This window comes from Rhipicephalus microplus, chromosome 1, assembly GCF_043290135.1.
Source record: "Rhipicephalus microplus isolate Deutch F79 chromosome 1, USDA_Rmic, whole genome shotgun sequence".
NCBI lineage: Eukaryota > Metazoa > Arthropoda > Arachnida > Ixodida > Ixodidae > Rhipicephalus > Rhipicephalus microplus.
The window spans coordinates 180,959,464-180,972,708 of record NC_134700.1 but is presented as its reverse complement, the minus strand read 5'-3'; the positions used below and the strand labels follow the sequence as shown (position 1 = coordinate 180,972,708).

Genomic DNA, 13,245 nt, shown 5'->3' with positions numbered 1-13,245 from the left:
AATGCTCGCCAGTGACTCAACAAGTGAGGCACTGGCTTTTAGCGTACTGTCTAGAATGTTCAGAAAATAATTGTGCCCACAGCTTTGCGATATAGGCAAATACTAAATAACTCAATGCTGCACTTGATTCCACTAAGAACTGCTTTGCAGCACAGTTTGAAAGAGAGAGAGAGGGAAAAAAAACCCTATTCACTCAATTTTAGCATAATGCTCCTAAGGATAGTTGCATATATTTTTTATATTGGAAGATTTTGGTTAAACAAGAATTATTGCACTTGAGACCATTGCCCTCTCGGGACAGTTGCTCTGACGTCCAAGCACTTGACGGGGCTAGTAGACCCCACTGCAATGCCAATTTAATGCGCAGTTCAAAACACATGCATACTGAGATAATGCAATATAACTATTTTAATGTTCACGTCACACAACTTGGGGGCAGTCCCCTGTGCATCAACTATCTGGGTTCTTGCATGTGCGGTCTTGGGGAGTTGAGGTATGAAAAACTTATACTGTAAGTGCTTGCTTGTGTTTCTGTGTTTACTGATCATATATGTAATATCAGCATGAGGTGATAAAAAGATGTTCAGTTGTTGAGAAAAGTAGACTAGTTTTGTGACGTCAGTCCACCTAGCCAAGTACTTGCTGCATCGACATTCCCTGTTCAACTATTTCTCATTGCTTCAAACCTCCATCATCCCCAAAACTTTTTCTTGTTTTAACATCAGCTAGACCACTTTACTCATGATATACACAAACTGTTGTCACCGGATATGTAGCTGTGCATGGTAGTGCTCCCCGAGTTATTACTTGCAAAATTTAGCTGTTCGTCTCCTTTCTAAGTTACCGTTCATGTTTGATTTGTGTGCTGTTCTTCAGTACAGCGTCGTAAGTAACATTAGTACTTGGCTTGCCTGGATGTATAGCTGCATACCTGTCTCACACTGCGCAAAACCGTTTGGGCCTGACAGTTGGGCCTTCAGCAAACACGGGCCTGATTTATGGCCGCGTAGTTCTCTTGAGCCCGTCTACAGCTGCCAGTGACAAGGCGTGGCCACATTAGGTCTCCCTTTCTTCTTTACTAATGAAGCTGCACTTGATTTCAGCAGCTTAGCATGTTAAGAGTCTGGAATTTCATTGAGAAGGACAGCAAAAAAGGAAAGTGCAAATGGCCTGACAGTTTGATCGAGACATGTGCTCAAAGAAATGGCAGATAGGTGTGTACAACTTGGAGCCCTGTAGTATTGCCGAATGGGCTGTCAGGAGTCGGAATTTCTAAACAGTTTGCTAACATCTTAGCATTGAAAGGGCCATATTTTGTTTTTGACAAACATGTCATGTTGCTGTTGACAGGAAGTGTGATGTTGGACACAAAGAAGCAGACAGTTGCTCAGTGTTCATAAAGGACTGATTACAGTTGCTTAAGGGGGGAAGCGGGTCTTTAAGACCGAAAATCTCGAAAAAAATCGATTTTTTGAAAATGTTATTTTTGGATTCTGCCGCTACTGATGCATAACCTCGCCAATTTTCATGCGTCCCAAATCAGTATTTTAGCCGTGACAGCGTTTTATGTGACATCAGCGAGCTAAATTTTTAGCGAAGGACGCGTGAAAAACGGGCTTTTTCAACGCCGCGCAGTTGCCGTTCTACGTTCCGTACGGCAGCCATCTTGGTGTCATTCGAACGAGCCGCGCTTTTTCTTGAATATCCCGCCGCGCTTGTTTCCATCCACTCGGAATTCGTGCAGAAAATCCGCGCCGAAAAAAGGTCCCACCGCGTGAGCCAATTGGCGCAGTGAGCGCACGTGACCAACTCGCGCCTTCTGATTCGCCGCGCCTCTCGCGCTGTCTGCTGCGCGCAGCGGCGCAGCACACTCGAAGCGGCAAGTTCACCTCACTGTCGTATCTGTGTTGTTCTCGTCGGTTTACCCAACCTGCGCAAGCTGGCAAGAAATTAAAGCAAGCGTTTTTGATCTTCCTCGACAAAAACTGCACGTTGCGGCGGCGTACTGGCACGGTGCCAAGCGAGCTAGCCGAAGTACGTCGCAGCTGCCGAGAGTGAGTTAGGCCTACGCTCTCGGACACGTTTTGAACCTTTGATCATGGCGAAGCCATATCAAAAGTTCCGCACTGCTCATAAATTCGGAAAGAAGCGCAAAAAGACTAGGGCAAAGCGAGATTATGGCACGGGTGCACCAGAAGCGCAACCAGCGCAGGACGGCGTGGCGACTTCATCGGTCGAAATGTCGATTTCTCCACCTGTCTCGGCGGCCGCCTCAGACGACGTCAGTGATAGACAGCGTGGCACAAGGCTCGACACGACGTTCTTGACGAGCGCCGATCGTGCGCGACAGCAGAAGCAGACCGAAGATAAGATCTCCAGCTTATCCGCAACTTCCGCGAGCGAGCGCAAGCTGCGAACGCTCGCGACAGCGCGCGAGGACTCTGACCCGTCGGCGGCTACCCACGGGATCGTCGATTTCTCCGCAATAAACAAGCTGCTTGAAAGGACTACTAAGTGCCGAACGTGCAATGGGACTGTTTCGATTGAAAAAGGTGCGTGTGACTATGGACTTGCGATGAAACTGACTTTAGAGTGCACCAACTGTGGACCTACTGGCAGTGAGTGGAGCTCTCGGCGGGCACCCAGTCAGGCTAAATGCGCCCCATTTGAAGTGAATCTCCTGGTGGCTCGTGCCATGCAAAGCACAGGGAATGGCCAGGCAGCCCTCAACGACGTCTTCTCTGTTATGGGAATTTCCCACAGGGGACTTCATCACAAAAGCTACCAGAGCCATCTGAAAAACAAACTGAATCCTGCTGCAACAAGAGCGGCAGAGAAGGTCCTCTTTGACTGTGCCACGACCGTGAAAAACTTGTACCAAGAGCTGCACTTTGACAATCCAGGAAATGTGGCCATCTGTTATGATGGCACATGGATGACCAGAGGCCACCTGTCGCACATTGGTGTGGGTGTAGTTATAGAGCTGTTTACAGGCTATGTATTGGACTATGTTGTCCTCTCAAACTTTTGTGCCGGCTGCCAGCGCGCACCACCAAAAGAGGACCCAAATTACTTGGCTTGGGAGTCGACGCACACCTGCCAAAAGAACACAGTGCAAATCGGGCCATATGGAGGTAGAGGCAGCAGTCACCCTCTTTGAGCGCTCAATTTCCCGTCACGGCTTGCGATACACAGTGATGCTGTGTGATGGGGACAGTAGATCCTTTCGTGCTGTGGAAGACGCAAAAGTTTATGCTTTTATACAGGTCCAAAAAGAGGACTGTATAAACCATGTCCAGAAACGAATGGGTACCGCACTACGCAACCTTGTGCAAAAGCATAAAGGTTCTGGGGATACACTAAGTGGAAGAGGCCGCTTGACAGGTGATGTCATAGAGAAATTGTCTAGATATTATGGTTGGGCGTTAAAGTCCAATGTCGGTGATGTGAATGCGATGCACCGGGCAGCCATAGCCACATATTATCATGTCACATCAACTGATGAACAATTGAACCACACCTTGTGCCCAAGTGGGAGTGAGTCGTGGTGCAAGCAGAATGCTGCTGCTGCAAAAGGAGAGCCGCTGCCAAAACATACCTACAACTTTCCTCAAAATGTCCGTGATGCACTGCTTCCAGTCTACGAGCGACTTTCTGACATGGAGCTGCTGAAACGCTGCCAGAGAGGAAAGACGCAAAATGCAAACGAGGCACTCCATTCGGTTATATGGTCTCTAATGCGGAAGGACAAGCATGCTTCACTGATAGCTGTTGAGACCGCAGTTGCTGAGGCAGTGATGCGCTTCAATTACGGTGTGAAGGAAGCGTCCGCTCGTATCCTTGGAGAACTTCAGCTGGAACCAAACTCCATGGGTGAGAAACGGGCAGAAGAAAAAGATTCTCTTCGAATAATGAGTGCTGAGCGGAAGCGTTCAGCATTGGCCAGGTTCTTGCAACAAGCAAAGCGACGGCAACGACAAAAATGTGATAAGGACTAATCTCCTGGTGCCTTCTGAGGCATTTGTTTGCAAATTAAAGAGTTTTTATTTGTGTGGCACTACTTAAATACACGGAGTTTTGTTTTTTGCGATTTTCTCAGTTTCAATTTTTTGGCCACCTTTCGTTCTTCCGTCAAGCGTTTCTCAGCTTTGGTACATTCGATTTTTATAATTTTTGTCTTGCTGAAAAGCTGGATGTCTAGTGAGTGCAATAAAGTGCCATATGTTACTGTAGGAAGCTATAAATTTTTAGAAAAGATAAAATAAGAAAAATATGTGTTCACGGTAATTGAATGGTGAACTTTGAAGCTTCATAACTTTTGTTGTAGGAAGGCTAGAACCTTAAAATTATGCTTCTTGCACTCTTTGATATCTATAGAATGCAATTACATTTCATTCAGCATAATCCGTGTAGCCAGTTCATTAAAAAAGTGACCAAATGAAATTTTAATTAAGGACTCATTAAAAAATTAATGGTAAGGGGTACATAAAAATTGAGTTTATATTTGATGTATGCACATGTAACTACATAATCACCTACGTTTTCAACGTCCTAACTTAAATAAAAAGATGCTTTATGTCAAAGCGCCTCTTCTCCCCTTAATTAAGTACGTTTTTAATTCGTGCTTTCCTCACATACAAATTCACTTATGGTAAGTTATAAGGCCAAGTATAAACACAATGTTTTTTCCAGAATTCTGTATTTTGTGCACTTATATAAGTTACTTCAGAAACATTTGGCAAAGAAGGGTTGTGTTTGCTGCGTTTCATAGAAAAGATTTGATGAAAGTTGTAATAAGCTTACCAAATGCCCGGAAAACAATAAATTAAGTGTACCAGTTTCATGCGTGACATTAAATTACCAAGTTTTTTGGCCATTTGTGTGCAAACATTATTTTGGATCTTTATCACTAGGAAGCGTAAGCTCCCAGTGATACGGATGCACAGCTAGTGATAGCAATAGAAACAAGGAAGCACCTTTATAAAAAGTTTTCTGTATTTTTCAAAAACCACTTGGAATATATGGTGCCTTTGTTGTTTTTGTTTATATATTGTAGTTGTCTTGTTTATAATAATAGCTAAGCATTGTTAATATTGAGAGTTATACCACTGTGACAGCGGACATTTTAGTATCATTCGAATTGAATTACATTCGCATCTAATGACATTATGTGGCTGCTACACAGATATATAGAATGTCATCAGAATCGGATGAGTTCAAGAAAGCCATTTGCTGTCGCTGTCAAACCGAATGTATACTCTCCATCACAGAGACTGCTTAAAAAATTGCATTCGGCATTCTCAATTGAACCTGCATTCATGAAAACACACTATTAATGTTGCTCTTTTATGGCATCTTTCAATTTCACGAGGTCGGGTGCACGGAAGGCTATCGTGAAAATGTTTTTACTCTCCACCTCAATGGCGTCTGGCCGGCGGTGCTGGCGACCATAATGTGAAGCCTTTGTGCATGTGTGTGCGTGTATCTCCAGCGATGGCATCAAGGGGGCTATAATTTTTAATTTCATGATCAAGTCTTCTGGCTTATGCACTTTTTTCACACCACCAATAACAAAGCAACTAGCAACTCAATGCATTACTTGCTGCAGTTTGGCGTCGTCGTTGAGCAGCTGCCATGCCAGCCATGTTGTTTGTGTTCATTCTGTCAGTTGTGGCTGCTGGCTAAAGGCGCGTTTACACTAGAGCGACACGACACTGACATGACCTCAACGAAGACACGAGGCAGACGCAAATCATCGGCCGATGAATTGCCCGCCGACGAAGTCGCCAGATCCCATAGTCACACTAGGCTGACGACGACACCTCAAAAGACAGCATCGTAGTGTAACATGATGATGGACCGAAAACACCAGCAAAACACATGCATCCACAGACCTGTCGTCGGCATTTTTTGCGGAGATCTGCGGCTGGGAAAAAATTTGCCCCATGTTTTTGCTTCAAACGACTACAAACCCAACTGAAGTCTTTTTTTCGTTTCCCTATTGTGTCCACTACGCATGTCCCTCGTCCTCATCACTGTGTATTATTATGGCTGGATTATGGCGGGGGCTGTGCCGTATAGCCCAAGAGAGGGACAATGGCAGAGCAGGGAGCATGGCTGAAAATGAAATGAGGTGCAGGTGTGCAAGTTTAGTCGATGCCTGTCGCTGTGTGCGCCTACAATGTGACTACAGAATTGGCCAACAAAAAACTGTGAGCACGACAAGGCGAGGGCTGGGCCGAGTCTTGGAGAAACCACCGGCGGACTGTTTGTGTCTTTGCAGTGTACATAGGCTAATGATAAGACAAAAAACACTCCCAAAGAGAGCCAGTAGACCAAAATTGGTGTCGTGTCTCTCTAGTGTAAACGTGCCTTAAGCAGGTTGTCTAGTGGCCATGTATTTTGCGGTAAAATTTCTATGCACCTTTATTTAACAAGGTGACTTCCTGCAAGTCTTTTAAAATAAATAACTTTTCTTTTCTACCACTCCACAGTTACCTTCCGCAAGTTTTCAGGCCACATTTTTTTTAATTATCGGCATTGATATCATGAATGAATGGCATTACCTTTTCCTGTATAGCACCAGCATGGATTGAATGGCATTGTGCCAAATAACATTAAGGGGAAATGCAACTCGAAAACACATTTTTTTAATATTCACCATATAGCAATCAAACAAGGGCTATTCATGGAACTTTTTTATTCTGATTTCAAATATATAGTTAGTTTTCTTGCAAGTTGCATACTTTTAGTTGTGCGACATGACAAAATGAAAACCTATGGGTCTTTTGCTCCTTCTTTTTCCACACTTAACTTCCATAATTTTTTTACTATTGACAGTTCATGATGTTTCAAATAAAGAGTAAAATCTGACAGTCTATATAACGATGACGTCAATGTTGAACTTCAGAACTTAATAAAATTCCTTATCATAGCCATTGGAAATAGCCGCTCAAACGTATCTGCGCGCTCATATAAGACCCCCCTATGTCCTTGGATGACAGCAGAAATCCTTGACCTGCTGAAGACGAAAGATTTTTGGTACTATAAATGGAAGAAACATAAAAATAATAAATATTACCTTGGCCAGTTCAAAATTTTCAGGAATAAATCCGTGCTTCGTACGAGGCAGCGAAAGAAGGAATATTACTCTCGCCTAATAGAACAAGCTCAGGGCAACTCTAAAAAAACTTGGGAGATTGTAAACGAAGTTGTTGGCAGTCAACCATGACAACGCGTGCTACCTGATTCTATTGATGCACAAACTCTAGATAACTTTAATCATTATTTCACTAAAATTGGTCCGACGTTAGCAATGCAGTTTTCTTCCTCCACTCCTCAATGTTTTTCGCCGTCTATGCCGAATACGTTTGCGGTACACAACATTAGTCTCGACGAAATTCAAAACACTACTGCTAATTTAGCCATGAATAAAGCCAGCGGGGTAGATGGGATCACAGCGCGGATAGTAAAAGACAATATTGACGTCTTAGGCCCTATCCTATGCCATATATATAACCACTCCTTGCGTACGTCAACATACCCATCCTGTCTGAAAACTGCTAAAGTAGTACCGGTGTACAAGGAGGGTGATCGCTCTGATCCCTCAAGTTATAGGCCTATATCTGTTTTAAGCATAATAAATTACATATTTGAAAGAATTCTAGCAAAACGGATGCGCGTCTTCCTAGAAAGATATCGTGTAATATGCGCTGAGCAACATGGATTTCGGGCGCACCATTCCACCGCCACTGCTGTACTATCTGTATCACAAAAGATTAACAAAGCATTAAGTAATAACCTCCTTGTAGCAGTAGTTTTTCTTGATTTAAAGAAAGCATTCGATAAAGTTGACCATGATATATTACTAATGAAATTAAGACACTACACTACGGTTTACGTGGCAAAATTTTTGACTTATTTTTTAGTTACATGAGCGAACGTCAACAAATGGTGATTATGCATAATCTCACTTCCTCCCTGTTAAATATACACACAGGGATAACACAAGGCTCCGTTCTTGGACCCTTACTGTTTTCACTGTACGTAAACGACCTACCAAACATATTGACATCGGCAGAGATGCTAATGTACGCTGATGATACAGCCGTTATTGTTACTGCAGACAGTATAAGGGATCTCGAGCATAAATGTAATGCAGAACTAAAAAATGTTTGTCAGTGGTTTATAGCGAACAAACTAACACTGAATGCAAAGAAAACTAAATACACTATTTTCCACTCCCGTTATCGAGATATAAGTAATGAGTTCATTTGCATTACAATAAATAACTGCGTGCTTGAGAAGACGAAAGAATTCAAATATCTGGGTGTAATTCTCGATAGCCAGCTAAACTGGCAAAGCCTCATTAACTCTGTATGCGCTAAACTGGGATCTGGATGCAGTACATTATTAACCGCTAGAAATTATTTTAAAAGTAGTATTCTCCGAATTCTCTATTTCACATTTTTTCATTGTCACCTAACATATTGCATAGATTCATGGGGATGGACTTTTAAAACATATATCTAGAACCCTTACGTATACTACAAAAGTGAGCACTTCGAATAATAAACAATGCTAGATATGATCAACACAGTGCGCCATTGTTTCGTAATATGGAAATCGTACCATTCGATAAAATACGACAGCAAAAAATTGCACTTACCGTCCATAATGTCATTTCTTATAACCTGCCCTTTCATATATCAATATTTTCATCCTCTTGCCGCCTTACCAGACGTGCCACATTACATAATTTCAATCTTCTGCCTACTAACAATGTTTATGGCAAACGATTGCTACAATTGGCTGGAGTAAAGGTCTGGAATGATATACCATGCCAAATAAAAGAAAGCAAAAGTTTTGCCTGTGCTCTTAAAAAATACTTTCTGCAGAAAAATGAACAGGTACACTAACACACACGTCGTTGTAATCTCCACTTCGTTATATATAGATTATTTGTCTAACAAATCATACTTGACATGGTATACGTACTTTTATGTATTTGATGTATTTTATACATACAATCCATTGTTTGCATGGAACAATGCTGCAAGATACTGCAAATGACTTATCACAAATATGTTTCCTTCTTATATTTTGTTTCGATTTTTTTTCTTTTTTTCTTGTATGATTGAAGTGTACTTATAAAATATCTGCTTTGTTAACACAATCTGTTCCTTTAAATGCATATTTATTTAGACCCCCTACTAGCCAGTGGCTATGGGTCTAACCAGTGTTGTGTATTTTCATGTAGTAAGAGAACTTGAAATAAAAAAAATGAAAAAAAATGTAGAGAACTAATTAGAAAGTGCATAAAAATATGTAATACACGTGAAAAAGTCCATATTTTTCCTACCCTAGTAAAGGTTTGCATAGAATTTTTTATATAATAGAAATATTGACATTTAAACAATATGATTGCATTTCTCATACTTTGAAAAAAATTTGGGCAAAGCTTCTTGTAGATCTGAGCACCATAAGTACCTAAGAAAGGAGGGGCACATTGAAAAAAAAAAGGCAAAGTTTATGGTTGAGAAAAATGAGTTTTCAAATTATAATAAATGGTCATTAAAATTGAATGACCACTGTCTCTAATATGCACTAGCACCGTAAGTTTGTACCTCACGGCTCTTTCGAGCTGATCACAGACATTTCACCCACAGGCAAGCACCATGGAACGCTTGCCAAGCTTCATCCACTTCATCTGGCAAAGCTTTGTGCAGACTGCAAGCTAGAGAGAAGTTTGACAGGACTTCGAAATCTGAACAAAGTCCAGTGTCACGGGACACAACAGTGCAGATGCCATTGTGGCTCCTGTGGCCGCGTTTGTGCCATACACCAGCGTACATAACAGCAATGTCATCCCTGCTAACTTCCCTCACTGTGAGCTCCCTCGAAAGATTGGCACAGAGGGCATCTGTTGCCGCATCATGGACTTTCCGGCTGATGGCTGTGAATTGCTCATGATGCATTGGCTTTTTCAAGCCAAGAATTGCCGCAAATCGAACCAGGTGCTCGTAGCCCATTCCCACAGAGCGCGCTGCCACAACAGCTTTCATGTTGACAGCATAGCTATCGTGCGAGCTTAGGCTTTCTTCATCCGTAATGAAGACAAGACACGGACCCTGCAAACAGGCTTCACAGCACATAAGCACATACAGGCGTGCAGTGGCCGATGGCAGTCCCCGACTTGTACCACGAGATTTAAAAGGCAGTCTCGAAAATGCGGTGCTCGAAAAATGTGGCAAAAGCATGCTTCTCTTTATTATTTCTTGTGCTGCCGCAACGCGAGAAACCGTGGTTATTTGAAGAGTGAGGCACGGCTCTTCGCCTCATTGGGTCGAAAATGGCGAGCGGTGGGGCATTATCAGCGGCAAGGTGCTCGAACACTGCACACTTTCAGCCTTTCAACAGCCACCTTGTGCTCTTTAGACGCAATTTTGAAGCATTTTTAGTTGAGTCTCAACATATTTTTTTTTTCAGAACAAAACATATTTTTTTTTTTCAGAACAATAGAGGTACTAAACTTATCAAAACAAATCAAAACAAGAAGATCGGTCATTTTTTCCAAAACTCCCATTTTTCGACCCGCATCTCCCTTTAACACCTCGAGCGTGACAGGGGTATAACATGGTGTGGAAAATCCAAAGGTCACCAGAAAGGGATACACGAAAGCTAGAGCATTTAGTGAAACAAGCTATCAGAGTTCTTCAGAATATCCATTGAAACTTGGTGATGTTAAGAGTGACTGCAGTGTCTTAATGTCAAGCTGGGAACTGGAATGAAAGAACAGTAGATCTTGGCATTTTTCCCATTGTTGTCTTGTCCTGAATGATTGTTTCAAGTCGTATGATCTTTGCTGTGTGCATCAAGACATACTCACATGAACATTTCTTAATACTCTGCTTGCCGTCTTTGATACTACACCATTCAATGGGAGCCTGAAATAGTTTTGATTACATTTTGCGAATCCATTGAGCCAGTAGTGTAAGTCCTTGGAAACATTTACATACCAATTTAAGCAGTCCGTGCGAAGTTAGTACCCAGACTACTGAAGTTACAGAACCCCAGACGCTCGAAGTTTCGGGAGCCCTCCTCTACATTGCTCTCATGATTATATCTTGGTTCTGGGATGTAAAACCCCAGATATCATATTAGGTATATGTGGCGGCACCTAGAGGTCAATCAGATAAACATAGACGGCAGCCATTGTGATCATGGCACTCTGACGGAGAGTCATAGAAAGGGGAAGCTTAGCCCGACAGCTGGTTGAAGAAGTTGAGGAGAAAAGGCATAGCTTGGGTGGCTAGCCTTAAAATGATACTAAGCAAAAGTTTTGCTATCGAGATTTTTCAGCCCATTTGAAAACTTTGTGACTAAAATGGTTTGGCTTAGTTTAATTTTCTTTTGGAAACAAGCGGAACATGATGAGTTCAGTGCATTTTTCACAAACTGTAGTGCCTCTTGTCTGCACTGTCAACCAGTACGAACAGCATTGGAAATGTGTTGTAAAGGAAAGGTTGAGAAATTGAAGTGGCTGAACTGGCAATTGTGCGCTGGCGGCACGCTCGATTGCCGTCTCGGCCATCAAACATTCAGCTCGATGCAAGCTGGTGTGTAGCTGGTGTCCTATGCCATCATAGTTAGCTACGTAGCAGCATATCACTGTAGTGCGCCTCCTCACACCTTTAATTTCCACACTGTTGCCATTTTCCTACATGATCACAAAGCTTTGCTTTATAGCTCCAAGGTATTGCTGCACGTAAGTATTACAGCAATGTAAGGAAAGTAATTTGAGGCACTAGGCTCTCGACTGAGCTTCTAACGAGTGAAGAAGTTATTCCCAGTGGCCTTTTATTCTATCCTTTTATTTTTCTTCGTTTGCCTACCCAAAGGAAGCATACTCTGACATACGTGCAAGAGGTTTTGTGCATGCAGTCATTAATGGTACACCGTAATAACTGGAATATCGGCAGCATAAAAAGGCACCGTATGCAGAGGCTAGGAAGTTAAGGTTGTGTTGCGTAATACTTTTGATGCAGAAACTGTCTTGACACCTCTGGACTTGTTCCTTAGAGAGCCTCTTGGAAGACATAAATCGAGCCTGAGTGTTTTTGAATTTTGTCACTGTAGCATTTGTTCAATAGAGTACTTACGTTTCCCTCTCTTTCTCTTCTGTTTGAAGTTTCTCATAGTGGTGGTGGACAGCATGGACCGGGAGCGGCTACCTTTGACAAAAGAGGAGCTCTGGAAGATGCTGTCGCACGAGGTAAGCTTATGGCTCTGTTGTTGCACAGTTAGCATTATTATTAACTAAATCACTGACAATTAGGCGAGTTGGCCTTGACTTTATTTGGGATGCTCACCTCAGGACGGGGACAAGATGGACACCACTAGTGCACCTTCTGAAGATGCCTTGTGTTATTTTGTAGCAGATTTAATTTTCTATGGAATAACATAAAATGCATTGCCAATAGATTTGTAGATTTTGTCTTGAAAGAAAAATTTTGTCTCGGAAAAAAAAAAACAGTACTTCCAGGCAAACCCAAGAGCTACAGGACATGGCAACTGGGTGCACTATACAGAGTTCTCCTATAGCTTTACATGGATGTGGAAGGTCGCTGCCAGTATTATTGCAAGCCAAAGCACTGCCAGCCACAGGGGTTTTAAGAAATTGGCTGTATCATAATGTGCAGTTTTTATGTGCTTAGGTTTATGAAGCATGTTGCGTTGGAGCATATTAATGATAAGGGACTATTGTCACGAGAGATATGTGTTCACTAATAATGCATGTGTACACCCGCCACCTTCTGTGGCAGTCCAAGAGCTGAGATGCCTTACAAGTGTACTACAGGTGAATCGGTTTATAAAACACATGCTCCGAGGAGGAATTCTCGCCTTTTATATGAGGTCTCTCTTATAAGCAGGGTGTTGAATATTGTGCTGACGACAAGCACCACTATCATCACTAAGATTAGATCAGTGTGTTCGAATAAAGAAAAGGTCATTGGTGGGCTTTGGCACGTGGATGGCGGCTCATCACTTTCTTAACATTTTGGTGCCATTGAACCTGGGAGAAAGGGCCTTGGCAGGTGAGGCAGAGCGAACTGCGGGAATTTCAAATGCCTCAAGGGCTTTTGTGAGGCCGCCATGTATAAAGCTGATGTGCGAGGCCCAACCCTACCAGTGACCCAGATCTTGAAGCATGACATTTGGACGTTGTCCGGATATTTGTTATAC

General features: G+C 42.5%; 1 protein-coding gene across 1 annotated transcript in view; it reads left to right on the top strand.

The window, feature by feature from the left end:
- The window catches only part of Arl5 (ADP-ribosylation factor-like 5), a 34,093-nt gene that overhangs the window by 13,428 nt on the left and 7,420 nt on the right, over positions 1 to 13,245 (top strand). The window contains exon 4 of the mRNA XM_037430061.2: positions 12,191 to 12,274. Coding sequence (XP_037285958.1) covers positions 12,191 to 12,274 — 84 coding nt within the window. The remainder of the gene's footprint in view (positions 1 to 12,190; positions 12,275 to 13,245) is intronic.